Raw genomic sequence first — 18,548 nt, 5'->3', positions numbered from 1 at the left:
AAATCGCAACTGATGGTACCCTGATCTTAGGTCTATTTTCTAGAAGTAACTGGCTCCCTGAAGTTGATCGAAGAGGTTGTCGATTCTGGGTAAGGGATAACGGTTCTTGATGGTAAGTTTGTTCAGTTCTCGATAATCAATGCACATCCAAATCCTTCTTTTTCACGAATAAGATCGGGGCTCCCCGGGGTGAGGAACTTGGTCTTATGAATCCTTTGTTGAGCAGGTCGTTGAGCTGACTGGATAACTCTTGCATTTCTGTCGGCGCTAGATGGTATGGGGATTTAGCTACATGAGTAGCTCCGGGAATTAAGTCGATACGGAACTCGACTTGGCGCTCGGGAGGGATTCCTGGAAGATCTTCGGGGAAGACATCAGGAAAGTTGCAGACTTTGGGGATGCTCTCGAGGTCCTTAACTTCCTGCTTTTCGTTAACGACATGAGCTAGGAATGCATGGCACTCCTTTCACATATATTTCTGGGCTTGGATGCATGAAATGATACAAAGATTTGATTTGAGTTTATTGTCGTAAACTATGAGAGTTTCGCCCGAGGGCAGATTGAGACGGATGGCTTTTTCGTAACAAAGGATATCAGCACGATTGGGGCTCAGCTAATTCATGTCGATAATAATGTCGAAGCTCTTTGGAAACTGGCATAAGGTCGATGGGGAAGGAATGATCGTTTAGGGTAAGGGTACAACCTATGAATATGTCGTTAGTGCTCTCTTTCTTTCCGTTAGCCATCTCGACGGTAAATGTTTCAGTTAAAGGTTGGGATTTATGTTTGAGTAGATGTTGAAATGCATGACTAACAAAACTTCTCTCCGCACCAGAATCGAAAAGAATGCATGCATAAGAGTTGTCGAGGAGGAACGTACCCGTAACAACTGTGGGATCAGCAACTGCCTCCTCCTGGCCCATCGCCAGCACCTTCCCTGTGTTACCACGTGTTGTTGCCTTGGGGCAATTTCTCTTGAAGTGCCTAACCTCCCCGCAGCCATAACAGGCTTGACCCATGCCTGCTTCAGTTGCCTGGTTGGTCGGTTGAGCTAGTGTCTTCCAGAATCGTGTTGTATGCCCCTTTCTGCCACATTTGTTGCATTGCATCTCTCTACAAACTCCCAAATGATGGAAGTTGCATTTGTTGCACAAAGGTAGGTTTCCAGCATAGCGGCTGGGAGTTGTTGGAGTAGTGGGAACAGCAGCAGGAGTAGTAGCAGCGTGGACTGCCACTGTTTGTTGTTTCTTGGAGGGCTCCTGCGAACACTGGCCCTTACGCTTGTTCCAAAATTTCTTCTTCCCACCACTCTCCTTTGGTGGTTCGGGAGCGGCTGGCACTTCACCATGATCAACCCCGTGATCTATTAGGGTCTGCGCCAGACACTTGGCGCTGTCAAAAGTGGTAGGCTTAGCAGCCAAGACATTTCCTTGTGTTGGGGGCGTCAATCCCCAAATGTATCTCTCTATTTTCTTGCTTTCCGGGGTAACCATCCCCGGACAGAGAAGAGTCAGATCGCAGAATCTAGTTGTGTAAGCGGAAATGTCGGAACCCTTCATCTTTAGGTTCCAGAGCTTGTGCTCTAACTTCTGCATCTAGCCCCTTGGGTAGTACTCAGCAAGCATGAGTTCTTTTAAGCTTTCCCAACCCATGGCATTCGCTACCGGCAGGGTTAGGGATTTGACTAGACCATTACACCAGGTCTCGGTGAAGGTGCAGGCGGCGAACTTCACCTTGTTGGCCTCAGAACAAGCAAATCTCGAAGATGGATTCGATCTTCTCGAACCATCGGGTTAAGGCAATGACTCCTCCATTGCCATCGAAGGGCTTGGGTTTCGCATTCATGAAGTCCTTATAGGAACACTCCTTTTGATGTCCCTGATCGCCGAGATTGTGGGGATGAGAACCACCTTCAGATCCACTAGCGCCACCAGGGTTTATTTGCGTCATTACTGCAGTCACGGCGGCTGCAACTGCTGCCTGGAACATGGCAAGATCGAACTGAGGAGGTGGTGGCGGTGAAGGGTCGTTGTTCTTCTTGCTGGGTCTCTTTCTGGGAGGCATCTTTTTCTAAAAATAATCAGGAAGAAGAGGACGGTAAGTCCCCTAGATCTTAAATTAAGAGATATGAAACAAGATATATCTCATCCTGATAGATAAAGTGTTCTACTAAGCGATAAACAGAGAAAGGTTACTAAAGCAAGTAAACTATCGCTAGGAAGAAATAAGTAGTAACACTTGGAATGAATCTCTACACTGTATTCGGCTCTAGCTAAAATACTCCTATAGTATTTTAAGTTGTATGCTCTGTTCTATCGATATCTTGATGTGTATAGCTTGGTAAGTTTTAGGCTTGTTGCAACACCATGATCACTCCCAGACACATGTTGGTCATGTCTCAAATAAATATAGTTGATCAGGCTATATTGATCCCAGACATGATTACATAACTATCCAGGTTTAATCACAGTGTCCAACATCCAAATACTTTTGTTTTGTTCTACTCATGATATTGTTTCTGGTACTTATGTATACTTGTATACTTCTTATAAAATACTTATATTTTAAAAGTATACTTTTAGTTCAGAGCACTTCGGCCCCTTAGTGTTTATAGTTGTATACCATGTAAGGTTCGGTATACTTAGTTCACTATAAACAAGAGCTCTGATACCAATCTGTCATACCCCCAAACCGGAACGGCGGAAACGTTCGGGGGCGGATGACGTCATGTATAGTATCACAACCATTGCATTACAGTAATCAAAGTAAACACAAAATTACATTAATTAAGTAAAATATTTACATCAGTTTGATTCATGTTTATACACTTCAAAAATATAACAATAGTAAAAGACGAAACTCTATACGTTCCGTCTTCTCAAAACTCTAGGAGGTACCTGTCTACTGATTTCCTGAAAATACAAGCAGTTTTGAAAGAGTATCAGCATAAAGCTGGTGAGTTCATAAACATGTTTTTGAGAGGAAAATCGGTTAATGAATTAATGAATGTATTCTTATGCTTCCAAGAAAATCCATTATTTTCTAACATGTGTATTTTGTTACCGAATCTGATATCGTAATAGTTCATATGTCTAATTACCATTGAATGTGTTGTGTATTGTTTGATTGAATAATAAACCTCTGTTTACATGAAAAACCCTGGTTATCACCAGTATGTATAGTAAGTTCGGAAAGCTCTGACAACTTTAATATGTATAGTAGTTCTATTACTTTGTAATAAAACTATTTAAAGTTATTACCATTCATACATTGATCGTATATTCTTAGTACCAAATTTATGAGTTGTTATAACCATTCTTGACCATTGAATTGCCTGAACGACATTCTTCAGGTGTCGGAATCGAAATGACTTTGTCACCCAGGCCTGTCGGCCTAAGTGTAGCTAGCAGTTATGGTGCGGGATTGTCAATCCCATATAGATCTATACACAAACTCACGTTCTCCCTCCAGGAGACTCTGGTTATAATCTCAGAGCTTTTGTTAGTACTTAAGTAAGTACGCGAAGAATGCTCACTCATAAAATGCTATAATAACGATTACATGTAGAATAAAATGAATCCATTGAATTTAACTTGTTGTCTATATATCTCATAAAGGACACATTATATAGTTTATATATTTGATTGCATTGAATCTATGTTTTGTACATCGATATGCTAGTTGTTCCATAAACTATACCTATTATAGTTTATATGTTCATTCATGCATTCAATTCATGTTTTACATTGAAAGTTCTGTGTTTATGATGAAAACTTCCCTTATGCTCTGCATAATACAAAAGGGATAAAATATCTATATATTTCATAAAAGTATAGAAACTGTATGATTGTATCAATTGCATCCGTTTTAAGTTTATTGAAATCCTTTTTGTATAAGTTTCACAAAATCATTTATGTTTGGCTTGTATTCCCCCTGAAAACGTTAAAAATAGTAAAGGCATAGGGGTATGAACTCACAGTTAGTTGTGCGCAAACGTAGAATCAACGGACTGAAATGAAGACCCTCGAGTTGTAGTGTGGCACTTAACGGAATCCTAATAACAATTAAATACATATATGTATCTAAATTAGCGATTTAGTTAGATAAAGTGTTAGAAAAACACCTGCTTTCGGTTAAGGAATGTTACCGGGACTTGATTGAATAGAGGAAAGTGGGTTTTCAGTCTAAAGCACCACTTAGGAAATGTGTACGGCCGTGAAGGGGGTTTACGGCCGTGAACTGTCTACGGCCGTGAACTGTTTACGGCCGTGAACTCCTCTCGAAGGGTGTACGGCCTTTGAAGGTTTGAAGGGTGTACGACCGTAAACTGGTGTGCGGTCAATGAAGATTTACAGATTTGAAGGGTGTAGGGTCGTACACTCAAGAACAAGGATGTCGGATTTCGATGAAAAACGTGTTCTAGATGCTCCGAAATGACTCCCAACGGTGATTTTCGATGAATCCTTGAAGAATACGGGTGTTTTTGGGGTGTACGGCCAAGAGTTTAGAGAGAGAAAGAGAGAGTGTCCGGCTGGAAAAGTGTAAATGAGGGGGTAGGGTCTCGTATTTATAGGGGTTCTCGTGGTCGGTGGAGGGGTCAACCCGACGCTTGGCCGTAAACCAGTGTACGGCCGTACACGAGTTTACGGCCGTAAAGTCACTTAGACCGAAAACTGACATTTTGATCGAAGGATAATTCGAGATTTCATGAAGTTTTGGTTCCGACTCATATAAAATTTAATTATATAAAACTAGATGATTTTCTAAACCAAGAAGTTTGATGGAAACTTAATAAAATTCAAATTTTATTAACGGAAATCGGTTAAATTGAAACGGAAAAAGTTTCGGGTTGTCACACAACGATTTCCCAACTCCTGGAATCCGGAAGAATACTCTTGAGATCTTAACCAGTCTGATGATCCAAATCAGCACCCATGATACCATACCAATTCCTTTAGTTCCTATGTCGGCGAATAAGAACCATAAGTCTTGCCATGCACTGACGAACCTCTACTCTAATTTCCATTCTCAAGGAATTACTGAACTTTAACCAACTACAACCCATACATATATAAAACTTCCCTGGCACATCCAGTGACCAAACAAACTATGCAACTGACACCACTATCTTCCTGATACCGCTCCTCTCCGAGCAACTGTGGTGCTGGAACTCAAAAAGTTCTTCCATGGGCAATCGCCGATCATACCCGAACAAATGATAAAACTATTGAACCCTTTCTTCACTAGAGAACTAACCTGCTAACCCTGACCAAGGGTCCTCTAAGAAATACCCTGATTTAGTCCCGATAAAGACCCTGAACAACAATGGGACATGTTAAACCCACTCAACAAGATACGACCCTCGGGAGATTCATCGAAGACTCCCGACATGCAAGATGGCATATCCAGATCATTGATAATATAATCTAGACAATAGTAGAGAATCGAGCCGAGATATAACTTATTTAATCCCAATCAAAATTCCAAAGCAATACAAATTCCCGATATCCACTTTGAAGAAGCAGAAGATAACATACCCGCAAACATCTAAAGGAATCATGATCACCTCCTCCCGATATAACTCGACCATCCTGAGGACATGGTGCAAAACTCCCTTCCGATCCCAATGACAGGAACTAACAATAGGATCCTCCTTCCTGAAGGATTTTAGGGATCCACAAGATTTGGGCTCCAGATGAGCCCCCAACTGTCCTTCTACAATCTCGGCCCGAAAGGCCCCGAGATGATCATCCAAGGGCTCCAAAATCCTTTCCTTGACCGAACCCAAGACCACCGTGGTCCATTCTAAAATACCGCGAGTAATTTCCGATGAGATGAACTTCCACATCCGCGCATCGATCGGCTCAGTACCTGCACCTAAGCCGGAACCATAACCTGAACCCCATTTCTGAGTGCTCACTCCATACCGCAACAACATGCAACAGATCCAAGTATACCCAAGAATCCTCATCCCACAGGCTTCCTAGATTCTCCAAGACTCTTCCCGATTCGAGTATTGATCCTGTTCTTTCAGTAGTATGGGCCCAATACTACCTTCCACATCTATCCATACTTTCCTCAAGAATCCTCCCGAATCCTCTAAGTCACCTTCTCAAATCCATACACCAAACACTCACAAAACGACGCATCAAATCCCACTGAAGCAATCCCTAGGATTTCCTAGGTGCCCAAACCTCATTCTGCCATCAGCTGCTGAAGAACTCCTCATAATGCCAGTCACCCACCTCATGAATACAATCACATGCAACAAAGCTTCGATAATCCTTCGAGTAACAGACTCATCCCTACAATGGTTGGACTCAAACAAGAGTTTCACAATAGGGTCAAATCCATCACTCTAAGATTATTCAACCTTTGTCACATGTGACTTGACATATTCACTTAGTAGTTAACTCCCATCACTTAAGAGTTACACAAAGCACATAACAAGCAACATTCACGCAGTACACTCCAATCCCACATACTACAAATCATACAAGGAGCTCCCACTCCCGTTACTGACTGCCTTACGCATACCAACCAAACCCAACCCAACATCACATGCTTCCTAGACTATCAACCATCACATATCAGGCCAACCTATCACTGGCTAATCAGAACTAGCATGCAAGTCTATGAGCTCATACAATAGGCAAACAAGGCATCTCTCCTAGCATTCTATCATGCAGAAACTGAGCAGATCCTTAGCTCTAACTAGCATGCGGTTCACAAATTCATAAATCAAATCATAACAGATAACATGTATGGGTATTCTGGGAAAACTTACTTGAGCTCGGCTGATTGCATGCACCACACCCTTTTCTATTTTAGAAAAATCCTTTTTAAAATATATTTCTTTTTGAACAAAAAACTTTATCAAATCCTCAGTTTGAGTCCAAACACACCCGAGAGTGTCCCCGAATCCCTCAAACCAAGGCTCTGATACCAACTTGTAACGTCCCAAAAATATTGACAGAAAATTTCGTTAATTTATAAAAGAAGGATCATCAATTACTTGTTTAAATAAAACAGATACATTATAATCAGAGTATAAACCCCAGAACAAGTCAAATACGGAACAATAAGTGTGCATACCATGCAGTCAACCCGAGCTCTTCCTTCTGAAAACCGAAGTACCTGAAACATAAACTGAAAACCGTAAGCACAAACCTTAGTGAGTTCCCCAAGATACCACATACCATTCATATCATACAATAATGAGATACGGTCCCCGTCCACACTCGAATAACAGGTCCCACCCAATGAGATACGGGCCCCACCCACACTCAGATAATAATGAGATACGGGCCCCGCCCACACTCGCATAACATATATCGAATAAACACATACACATGCAACATAGATACATAGCATGCAAACAGTTATCGGGCCTCGGCTGGTCATCGAACCTTATCCCGGAAAGCATATAAACACATACACATGCAAGAGTCACGAAGACAGCTAGCATACTATCATAGCATAAACATGGGCCGACATTGGTGCCTTCGACCCGCTAAACCCAGTGAGGAAACTCACCTCACACTACTAAATCACGCAGACAATCCTTGGCTGCTGGCTGACAGATTCCCGAACTGTCAACATCAAAACAAAACCCAATTAACAATTGGGTTCCAGTGCATAACCATAAATTAATTCTTGGGATAAAAAGACCATTTTATCCCTAACCTAGCTTGGTCCAAGCCCAAGGCCCAAAGTCACACTCTGAATGCCAGAAGCCAAATAATCAACCAAGACCCAAATATGGCCCAATTTTCCAAATTGGGCCCAAACCCCTTACATGGGTCTTACCCTAAAGCCCATCCAAGTATCCTAGTCCATACACTTGTTCTCAGATCGCCCAAAAAAAGCCCAAACACCTAAGCCCAAAAGAAAGGCCCAACTCGAAGCCCAATCACAAATAGGGTTTTCACATAAAATGACGATTAGGGTTAAGTAAAAACACTTAATCCATTAAGGACTTAATCCATTAAGTCCATCACTCTACAAGGTCGGTTATACTACACGGTTGGGCATAACTCATAACTCCAATCCAATGGTCCAAAACGCGGGTCCCGACAAGTTCCAAACAAAAGTCACCAAGATTAGGGTTTTCTAAACCCTAATTAGGGTTTCCAACCCAAACACATGCCAACTAAGTCCAAGATTAAGCTTTTAGGTCAATTAGGGTTTCACTAGGCTGGGCACCACCCACTGCCACCTCGGGCAGTAGTGGTCAATGACGGTTCACGATGGTAGCCACCACCTCACCGTGGTGGTGATTATGATTTTAGGCCAAAACGATGCCAAAAGCACTCCAATCCTCATTCCAATTGCACACAACCACCGGAGATGGTGGCTAGTGGTGGCAGAACAGCGACAGAAGGTGGCAGCCACCACCTCACGGTGGTGGTGATGGGTTTTCTTCGGTTTCCCAGCCAAGCCAAGTCCATACAACATTATACCTGTAAAATGCTCACTCACACACACTAAATTACACACATACAGACACGAGAGATATCGCAAACACACACCCATCTCAGCTACTTCGGGTGGCAGGCGGCAACCGGAGCGCAACAGAAAGCAACCGCAAGGAGCGACAGCAGCGGAGAACGCGAGCTAGCTGTTGCGGAGAAGAAACGGGAGGAGGAGGGACGGTAGCAGTGGGGAAAATGAAGGTTGCGTCTCCACCAGAAAAACAACAGTAGCGGCCTCGATTCCTGGAGCTTCCGACATTCCCGACAGTCGCAACTCCGTCCTTGACTTCACTGGTGAGGGAGCGATGCTGGTTCAAGCCACAACAAGGAGGTGGCGGTCGAGCTTGATGGCGGCGACTGGAGATAGGAATAAGGTGGCGGCTGTATGAAGGCTTTAGGTTTAGGGTTTGCATTAAGAAACGAGGGGGGAAAGGTACCAGGTTTAATTCCTGTGTCCCTATTCAAACATTATTTCCATTTTTCCAAGTTTAGTCCCTCTCCACCAGATCTTTTTCAAACTAAACCCAATAATTACCAAACAACCCCCAACTTCCAAATTCATTTTAATTTAAGTCCAAATGTTACACCTTCAACCCATGAGTGTGGTGATAAGACTCACCGCAATACTGCATGGAAGCTGACTAGGTCGGGACTCCAATATCTGCTCTACACAACCCTAAACAGAAACAATTTCTTAAATACAACTCAAAATGCCCTAAAGCCCCTTAAAGTTCAAACTTGGTCAAAGACTAAGGTCAAAGGTCAAAGTCAACATCCTGAGTTGACCCAACTCGCCGAGTTGTCCCTCAACTCGTCGAGTTTCTCTATCACCCGAACAGATCGGGAAAAATCCCATCAACTCGTCGAGTTCACTAATGAACTCGTCGAGTTGTCCAGAAATCCAACCTCTTAATGCATTAAGCTGATACCATCGAATCTAGGGAATCCAAATCTCAGATCTCATCCAAAATGATGTCTAGAAGGGTAAAGTTTCCAACTTTACCCTTAAGAACCACCCAAATAGAAACAAACCCAAACCCTAGGCTCTTTAGAGAGAGTCTTAATACTTAAAGCCCTTGAACTCTCCAATATAGCCCCAAAACACAGATCTAGTGCCAAAGGTTGGATAATCACATAAAGTTTCCCACTTTACGTCCATGCAAGCTACAACTACCCTCTAGAGCTTAATAAGGACTTAATGAAGGACTTGCATGCATGAATGGGGCTTGGAACTAAGAAACGTTTGCAACTTTCAGCCATGAGAAGTCATGAAGGGGTTAGATTTAACATAATAACCCATGGAACCTTCAACATCTTGGCTATCCCAAACAAAATCCCATAAACATGCTAAAACTTCCATTAATGAGATGTAGGAGATAACAAAGCAAGATGTCGACTTTATACCTAAAGAAGACTTCTTTTGGTGAAGAGTTTCTGGATCTATACTCCTTCTAAACAAGATTCTTCCAACTTCCAAGATCCTTCCAAATAACCACCCAAAATCAATTCTCAAGGCCCACACACTCAATCTTGAAAGGATAACGAACTTGGGGTTTTTATGGACAAAAGGAGGCTGGTAAGGAGGCCAACCAAGGGGTTAAAGTCCTTTAAATAGGGTGCAACACCCTAAAATTAGGGTTTCATCATTAGCTGTCAACTCGTCGAGTTGGGACTCCCCGACTCGTCGAGTTGGATCATTAAAAGCAGCGGACACAAAAGTCTCTACACGACGAGTTGGAGCTCCCCAACTCGTCGAGTTCCCACAAAAACCCCAATGTTGAGAAATGAAAGAATACATGGACCAAGTGTTACAGTATAAAAGGCTATAATGGACTTCCTAGTGCTAAAGTGACTGTATTCATGTTCTACACGGGCCATTTCTCCCGTAGAACAAAATTCTCTTATCATTTGCATTTTCAAATCTTCCCAAGAGATTGCATAGGCTGCATCTACTCCTAAGGCTTTTACCTAGATACTCCACCAGATGAGGGTCTTTCCCATAAGCGTGCAAGTTACCCCAATGCACTTAACCAACTACACCAAACTAACTGGATTGCTAGTAGATGAACCACCTCTATTTTTTTCAAACACCGTCTTCTTAAGATTTTGCAAAATGATCCTTTTAGAGGGTTTTCTCAACTTTCTTACTTTAGGGACATACTCAGGACCTTCATCGTCACCCAAATGACCATTATCATTACTTGTTGTTGTTCACCATCAACATCACCATCTTGGAATACACCATCAACAATATCATCAATAACATCATCATCCATAAGACCATCAAAATCTTGAATAATAGCATCATCATCATTACCAGATGGATGATCCAATACATGTGCCATATCCTGATATTGATAATTACATAAATATGTTAAATTGGAGCAAAATAATTAAAAGATATTACAAAAACAAAAGTAATTCCTTACCAGCTCAACTGGTGACATGTCATACAGTTCCATTTGCTCCTTCCATACCTTTAACTTCTTCCATGCTATATCCTGCTTCCAACATCATTACAATGTCCTCAACATCCACCTTTACTTTCTCTACAAGGACACCATCATCTTTTCCATCATTAAACTCAACCTAAGTTACATATTCCTCATTGCCCCCATTATCAAATTGAGTAGCATCATAGACATTTGATTTTTGTTGAAAACTACCATCCCCTAATATTTCATCCAACCCTTGCTCAACCTCATCAAGTGCTTTGTGTAGTTCCAAACCAACCATTAGAAGTAAAACATCTTCTTGACCAATATGAACCTATTCAACTTGCTCAACAATAAGAACATCTTATCCTTCTTGATTTTGAATGACAATACCACCATCTTCAACTTGATCAACAATAACAACATTTACTCCTTCTTCAGTCTCAATACCATCACCACTATCCTCAATCTGAATACCATCATTTACTCCTTCTTCAGTCTTAATAACAACACCACCATCCTCAATCTGAATACCACCATTAACTCATTCTCTAGTCTCAATACCATCACCAACATCTTTATTTTGAATTGCAGAAACATCTTCTTTTTGAGTTGCGGTAACCTTTTCTTCATGACCCTCCATTCTAATACATAACCTCTTTTTAGCTTTTAAAACCTTGGAACTTGATGCTTCTTTGGGATCACATTGTACATGTCTCTTGTTTCTTTTCTTATTTGAAGGTTGAATGGACTGAGAAAACCTTAATGCTTCATCATGCTCAACTATCAATGGATCTTTCCTTGGCCTGCCCTTCTTCTTTGGTGGTGAGGGCACTAGTGGCTTTTTCTCATCCTTACAACTATTTGGATTATGTTCATACTCTAAGCACTTCCCACGTCTCACTGTTCTTGGTATGAATACCCTTGTTGATGAAAACCTCCCCTCTTGTTCACAAACAAACTTGAAGAATTATAAGTAGATAAATCTTTAATCATGGATGTGATATACTTACCGGTTGAACAACTCAACGCGATAATCACCCAAATTTCTTTCCGCTTGAACAACGTTACCAACAGTATACACCTAATCTTCTTCAAATACCTAGATTTCGTGATGAATTCCTCCCAATAACCCAAGATTTTCTCAATAGAAGGTACGATTCACTGCGAGAGAGTTGACGTTAGAGTGACATGGTGTGGAGCTCTATGTCTAACGTCTTCCTAACGGGGTAACAATCATCGTTTGGTTAACCTAGTCAACAAAGAGGCCACATGACCTTCTCATTAAAGTACCTCCAGTGGAGGAGTAACCGGTAAACCTTCTAGCAACCGCCTATTCGGGAAAAATGCAAAAAATGAGACAAATATGTGGTATAAATGAACATAGATCCCGTCAAAGGGTAAAGTGGTCAATTTCATATAAACTTGAGGCTTTTTCATAGGTTGTCTTTCTTTTCTAGTTCTTTATGAAGCCACCACAGTATCCCGCGCTCTTCTCTGCAATTCATCGCTCCGATTACTCCCCCTAATCTCACCGCCACCAGAACCTGCACCACCATTAACGGAAAACCCACCAACAATCGATTTTGTTTTGAAGTTCATTCATTCTAATTGATGGGAGCTCTCCAATTTCATCAACATCATCATCAACTGCAAATCTCCCCAAAATTCATGACCCCAATTTTTTCCTGTAATCTCAGAGCTATCACCACGACTCTTTGCTTACGTTCCATCGTCTCCGAGCGTTTCTCTACCTCTCTCCCAAAATTATGCACACCTAGGAGTGCTAAAATCAAGGCAATAAGTAAGGTTTCTGCTGACGAGCTCAAAGAGAAATGGTTATATTCTCTCACATGCCCTCCTCCCCTCAAGGAAACGGAAAACCCTATACCAGAAAATGACGTGAGTCGTGGAAATGAAGATGTTCCTACAAGCAATTCCCGTTCACAATGGGTTATCGGAATTGACCCTGATGTTTCCGGTGCATTAGCTGTCTTGAAAACCGATGATTTGGGCTATTCTGCTCAGGTATCTAATAATCCATAGCTAACGTTCAAAACTAGCATAATTATATGTTGCAAGCTGTGTAACTGAACATTTTGCCCATGAATTTTTTGGCGATGATATTTGTTAGTTGCTCACTCAGAAAGAGATAGAACAAAACTACAGTTTTTCAGATTCAAAATTGACAACATTTTTTTAGTTGTTGGAGCCTTTTGTTAGCCATGGAGAACCTTCATCGTGTATGTCTATATCATGATAACCTACTTCTCTTAGAACTCCAGTTGTTATGAATTATGATAATGTGAATGGGACACTCAAAAAGGCGAAATATGATGGGGGCAAAGACTCACTCTGTGTCTCTCATGTGTTCAAAAAGACATGCATGCCCTTCTAATACTCATCATCGAGAATGCCACATAAAAGGTTCTTGAATGAATGAGTCATCAACGAGCTCAGCATAGTCTGAGAATGGGTTAATATATCAGTATATTACAATGTGAAGCTAATCATTAATTTATACCCAAATAGGAAACTATATAAAAGGGAACATCGAGATATAATCTAACCTTTTACTATGTTTATACGTGAATGTAACCCTATACTTTCATTTATTTGTGTACTATAGCATCCTACTTCCATTTCTTTCTATTATAGCATTAAGGCATTGAGCTTTTTTAAAATCACCCATTATAGGATTGCCCTTTCACTTTGTTTCTTAGTAAGACATTGTGCTTTGAAAAATCCACTCATTTTAGCAGTAAAAAATACTTTGTACTCGAACATTAATAAAATTTGGTTCTAACTTATTTAGTGGTATTAACAGGAACAAGATTTAATCCCATTAAGTTCTAACTTGTTTGTATATTTCAGGTATATGATTCTCCTAATGTGAAAGTAGTTGTAGGCAACCGTGTAAGGCGTCGTTTGGATGCAAATGCCATGGTTGAGTTGCTTAGAAGTTTTAATATTCCAGTTGGTATGTTACTCTTTCTGCCATCATTTTTTTCTCCTTTAAAAAAAAAAAAAAAAAATCTACCCAACAACAGCATTGTATTTGGATGAAATTGCTATAATTGGGTAGAATTTTTCAAAGTACAATGTTATATAATAGGAAGAAATCTAAAAGATAGTTTTGTTATAACTTGTTAAGTTGGTTTCAGGAACAACTGCATACATAGAACAATCAATTCCATTTCCAGGGGATGGGAAGCAGGTTAGTTTCTTTGCACTTTTTAACTTAAAGTCATAACTTGTAAGGGGCTTATAGTTTTGACAAAGTTGGTTTAATTTTTGTAGATTTGTTTTCATTATTACTAAATAATAATATTGTTTTGTGTAATATAGGGATGGTGGAGTGGTGGATTTAATTATGGGCTATGGATTGGAGTCCTGGTTGCATCTCAAGTGTCTGTTGTCCCAGTGCCATCTATGCGTTGGAAAAGTGAGTTCAAACTCTCTGGAAATGGCTCAACAAAGGTTTGATTTCTTCCTTAATGCCTTAGGAATATATATACTTTTAATTTTTAAACATAGAAAAAATATATATTGATTGTGAAATTTTGGCAGGATAATAGCAGGGCACTTGCATGCACTCTATTTCCACAAATAAGTTCATCTCTGAGAAGGAAAAAGGATCATGGTACTTTGATTCATGTCTACACATTATTTATAGTCTAATTATCTGAAAAAGACATGAATGCCCCCACATAGTTTGTCTAGTGGATGTCATATTTGTTTTTGTCTTCCATGAATCCAGTTATTGATGCAAATGCATTTCACTGGTTGTTGCTGTAGGCCGGGCTGAGGCTTTGCTAATTGCTGCATATGGGAAAGGCATAAAACTCAACTCTGATTCTTCAAACACCAACACTACTACAACAACAACAACTACTACATAGTATTTAATCTTTTGTTTCAATATATTATAATAACTTCCTCTTTCCCTATTTTGTTGCATTGTATGAAATATTATTTTATATAAAATAAAATGTCTGACCAACACATTAATTGTAAGTTGATTGCTATTCTGCGAAAAAATTAAAGCAGGTTGTTTATATTGGTAAAAAAGATAAGTACATTGCTATTTGGTGTAATTCGTCCTTTGTCAATCATTCTCCATTGCTCTAAAACATTCAAAGATATATTCCTCACAATTATGAATTATCCAAAAATCATATTTAATTAATATTTCTAAGTTTCTAAAGGGTTATTTCATATATAACCCCCTCATGATTTCCAATCACTGATCGGGTCCCATCAACTTCATGGATCTTTAGCCCGTGATTAACCGCTTCTTTTGGTACCATTGCATCCATCCTGCAAAAGAATGTATTAAAAAGCTAATTATTTGGTAATTTCTTAATAATAAAAAGAAATGAAAGAAAAATGCTATAATATACAAATCAATTACACTAAAAAACTTGAAAGTACAATTATTATAGTCATTCCATAATCGGGTGTCTGAAGCATCCAAACAAGATATGCTAAAAATAACCCTAAAAGAAAGAGTCACATACATTTTAGAACGGGAGACATAGGCCAATATGAACCTACATTGCTTTTTCCCATGTTGAAAAAGAAGCTCTTTCACAGTGTCAAAGAGTGGAGGAACACTATTTTGCTGAAAGCTTACCAATTGTCAAGAAATAGCAATGCAATTTCATCGATTTGTTTATAAAAAAGAATTGAAAGAAATGGTAGAAATGATAGGATATAGATGTCAGCTCCAAGAATAAGATCGAATCCTTTCGGATGCTTTTGTAATATTTGGTTAAGTTGATCAGTGTTTCCCCATTCTAGTTTCTCTGCACTTAAAGCTGTTCACAATAATCTTGATATTAGACAGCAAGTTCCAAAATGTGTCTTGATTTACTAATCTTACCAGAACATGAATTAGGGTTGTCAGAAGATTCATGAAGATCTATGTTTTTCTTCAAGATCTGAAAAGGGAAATTTATATAAACAGTTACAACCGAGAGAATAAAAAACTTACCATATATGTATGCAGAAAAATGGAATCTTGCAGACATGCCTTGAGCACTTCATCATTATGATCTGTAAGCACGACTTCATGACAAAATCTGCTGCAAAGTATGCCTGTAACACCTACACCCACACCACCATTTCTTTAGGGGTTTCTGAATATGAATAACTAAAGCCAAAAACTTTCCAGATAGAAATTTAAACATTTAAAACAATTGAATGTAGTCTTTGAAAACATAACTGACCTACACCAGATCCTAATTCTACAGCAGAACATCCTTGTAGTAGCTCAACGTTATTTGAAAGGTATTCATTCAACAGCCTTGCACCAGGCCATACCAACTGTCCAGTTAAATCGAAATCAGCTGCACAACAAAAGGTAGTAGTTTGAAACTAAATCGTATTGAAAGATTGAATAGAATACGATTATATGACCTAATAAGAAATTAGTTGGTTGTGGAAGATGAATCACGAATCAGTCTTACCAGATTCATGCCTGATATCAATTGAATATAGGTATGTAAGACAAAATCAGTATGAACTTTACTTCCTAAAATCAATGGCGGATTATTAAAACCTTAAACCCTAAAAAGGAATGACAAATAATAAACGTGAGAAGTGAAAAGCACAAAACATACTCGAAGATGATTGGAGACAAAGAAGTTGAAGGACATGAGGCCCAAATGTAAACGTAGTGAGCTCATAGCTGCACATTAACATAAGAACAAGAAAATGAATCAATCTCGAAATCGATCAATTGCTGTTCGCGGTTTATTTACGTATTATCGAAGGAGATACTTGTCATCTATGAAGAAAGATTCGCCCAAGCAAACTGTATCATCGTCATCATCACTGTCGACTACATTTGGTTTTATGAATTCGATTTCAGACATGGTGTTTTCTGATGGGCGTTGATGGAGATCTGATAGGTTGAACCGTTGAAGTGTATTGACCGGGATGTATTATTTGAAATGGCTAACACCATCCGCTATGTATAGCATTATGGCCATCGTGGTCGGTCATGGTCGTTATGGTCCGTGTTCCGACCACCAAATAAAACGGCTAATCAAATCGTTTCCAATCGATTTTCTTTCTTTTGAGTCAATTTTTTAAGTTTTACATTTTTTTTTTCAAAAATTTAATACCTATATAAATCTAATAAAATCCTCACATTTCATCACATTTTACTCTCATTCTAAACCAAAAAACACATGGAGGATTTGGAAGTGTTAAATTTTTTTGACTCGGATGATGACAGAGAATTCATTTCGACATTCTTCAATGTTGTGCAACACATTCACGATGAAGAAAGTTCGAATGTTGCTCGTATAAGGTTGGTCGTTAATCGTGATCGTCAAGCCGCACACGACGTATTGGTACGTGATTACTTCGCTGATAATTGTCTTTACAATGATGACGCATTCGAACGTCGTTTCTGTCTAAATAAGACGATATTTTTACGTATTAGTAATGCTTTAGAAGCCCGTAATGATTTTTTCAAACAAACACCCGACGCTAGAGGAAGAATGAGTTTTATTAGTATACAAAAGTGTGCGGCTGCGCTTAGGTATTTGGGATACGGTATAACATTTGATGCATCCGACGAATTGTGTAGATTGGTTTTGCGCATGTGTGTTTGAGGTTTTTCATCAAGAATATTTGCGTAAACCAACTCCACGTGATATTGAGAGATTATATTCGGCTCATGAAGAGAGGCATGAATTTTCGGGTATGCTTGGCAGTCTAGATTGCAGGGGCGGACGCAAGATTTTACAGCAGACAGTAGTAGAAAAAATAAAATTTATGAAAATTTTAGAAAATTTTTCCACTGCGGCCGGAAAAGTTAGGGGTTGCCGGTGCCACCGTGGACCACCCCTAGGTCCGCCCCTGTTAGATTGTACGCATGTGGCTTGGGAAAAATGTCCAAATGCATGGCATGGTCAGTTCACTCGAGGAGATATAGGTGAACCAAGTATAATCCTAGAAGCTGTCGCATCTTAGGATTTATGGATATGACATTCTTTTTTTGGAGTCGCGGGGTCTAACAACAACATTAACGTTCTTGGCCAGTCTCCACTTTTTAACGATCTTTGTACCGGCAAAGCACCTAATATGACATTCACGGTGAATGGACATTCGTACAATATGTTTACTACATTTGTGATGGGATATACCCAGATTATTCTACACTTATGAAGGCATATTCGGCTCCTCGAAGTGAAAAGACAAAGTTGTTCACCAAGATACAGGAATCAGCGAGGAAGGATATCGAGAGGGCATTTGGAGACCTCAAGTAGATGTGTCATGTAGTGAAATACACTACATGACTTTGGGATAAGGATAGAATTAAACGAATGGTCCTAGCATGTATTATAATGCATAATAGAATCATTGAAGATTAAGGTCGAGCGATTTGCATGTACGATCCGGACGACGTTGTCATCCCGCTTGAAGAGTTCGTACCCGGAACGAATGAATTTTTATCACGAGTTGTTGAAATTCATAACAGCGAAACGTGTTTCAATTTTCGAGAAGATGTCACGAATCATTTGTACCAACTCAACATGAACGAAAATTACTTATGTTTGTTTGTTTGTTTTTTTTTTTTTTTGTTTTTTTTTAATTTAGGTTATTTAAGTTAATGTAATGTTTT

At 39.6% G+C, this 18,548-nt stretch overlaps 3 protein-coding genes across 5 annotated transcripts; 2 read left to right on the top strand and 1 right to left on the bottom strand.

Moving 5' to 3' along the window:
* Window positions 1-12,357: 12,357 nt before the first annotated feature.
* Window positions 12,358-14,916, top strand: LOC145116159 (MutS2). 2 transcript variants are annotated; one of them, XM_079052505.1, is made up of 6 exons: window positions 12,358-12,937; window positions 13,784-13,889; window positions 14,074-14,126; window positions 14,258-14,389; window positions 14,480-14,552; window positions 14,708-14,916. In XM_079052505.1, the coding sequence occupies exons 1-6, from the start codon at window positions 12,524-12,526 to the stop codon at window positions 14,809-14,811; spliced, it is 882 nt and encodes a 293-aa protein (XP_078908631.1). In that variant the 5' UTR covers window positions 12,358-12,523; the 3' UTR covers window positions 14,812-14,916. The 2 variants fall into 2 exon arrangements, with proteins under 2 accessions (XP_078908631.1, XP_078908632.1); XM_079052506.1 differs by having other exon boundaries at window positions 14,670-14,803.
* Window positions 14,917-14,937: 21 nt separating this feature from the next.
* LOC145116160 (Putative methyltransferase family protein) lies at window positions 14,938-16,940 on the bottom strand. Of its 2 annotated transcripts, none has more exons than XM_079052507.1 (8): window positions 16,694-16,940; window positions 16,534-16,601; window positions 16,141-16,260; window positions 15,945-16,018; window positions 15,795-15,852; window positions 15,628-15,729; window positions 15,430-15,541; window positions 14,938-15,229 (listed from the first exon to the last, which is right to left on the bottom strand). In XM_079052507.1, exons 1-8 carry the CDS (start codon window positions 16,786-16,788, stop codon window positions 15,112-15,114), a joined length of 747 nt encoding a protein of 248 aa, XP_078908633.1. In that variant the 5' UTR covers window positions 16,789-16,940; the 3' UTR covers window positions 14,938-15,111. The 2 variants fall into 2 exon arrangements, with proteins under 2 accessions (XP_078908633.1, XP_078908634.1); XM_079052508.1 differs by having other exon boundaries at window positions 15,945-16,009.
* Window positions 16,941-17,106: 166 nt separating this feature from the next.
* Window positions 17,107-18,542, top strand: LOC145112263 (uncharacterized). The gene is made up of 3 exons (XM_079048447.1): window positions 17,107-17,476; window positions 18,074-18,188; window positions 18,524-18,542. The coding sequence occupies exons 1-3, from the start codon at window positions 17,107-17,109 to the stop codon at window positions 18,540-18,542; spliced, it is 504 nt and encodes a 167-aa protein (XP_078904573.1).
* The last annotated feature ends 6 nt before the right edge of the window (window positions 18,543-18,548 follow it).

The sequence above is a fragment of the Lactuca virosa genome, chromosome 5, assembly GCF_052849685.1.
Source record: "Lactuca virosa cultivar CGN04683 chromosome 5, Lactuca_virosa_CGN04683_v6, whole genome shotgun sequence".
NCBI classification, from domain to species: Eukaryota; Viridiplantae; Streptophyta; class Magnoliopsida; order Asterales; family Asteraceae; genus Lactuca; species Lactuca virosa.
The sequence above is the reverse complement of the archived record's forward strand: the minus strand, read 5'-3'. Positions and strand labels throughout refer to the sequence as shown.

Bases quoted from the DNA above. Each gene is read 5' to 3' on its own strand.
- LOC145116159 (XM_079052505.1), top strand. From the start codon at position 12,524: ATGGGAGCTCTCCAATTTCATCAACATCATCATCAACTGCAAATCTCC. The intron at 14,390-14,479 runs GTTTGATTTCTT...AAATTTTGGCAG, and splicing joins CTGGAAATGGCTCAACAAAG to GATAATAGCAGGGCACTTGC. The intron at 14,553-14,707 runs GTACTTTGATTC...TTGTTGCTGTAG, and splicing joins GAGAAGGAAAAAGGATCATG to GCCGGGCTGAGGCTTTGCTA.
- LOC145116160 (XM_079052507.1), bottom strand. From the start codon at position 16,788: ATGTCTGAAATCGAATTCATAAAACCAAATGTAGTCGACAGTGATGAT. The intron at 16,602-16,693 runs GTATCTCCTTCG...GTTAATGTGCAG, and splicing joins TCTTTCTTCATAGATGACAA to CTATGAGCTCACTACGTTTA. The intron at 15,853-15,944 runs GCATGTCTGCAA...TTCCCTTTTCAG, and splicing joins ATAATGATGAAGTGCTCAAG to ATCTTGAAGAAAAACATAGA.
- LOC145112263 (XM_079048447.1), top strand. From the start codon at position 17,107: ATGGAGGATTTGGAAGTGTTAAATTTTTTTGACTCGGATGATGACAGA. The intron at 17,477-18,073 runs GTATAACATTTG...GGATATACCCAG, and splicing joins GCTTAGGTATTTGGGATACG to ATTATTCTACACTTATGAAG.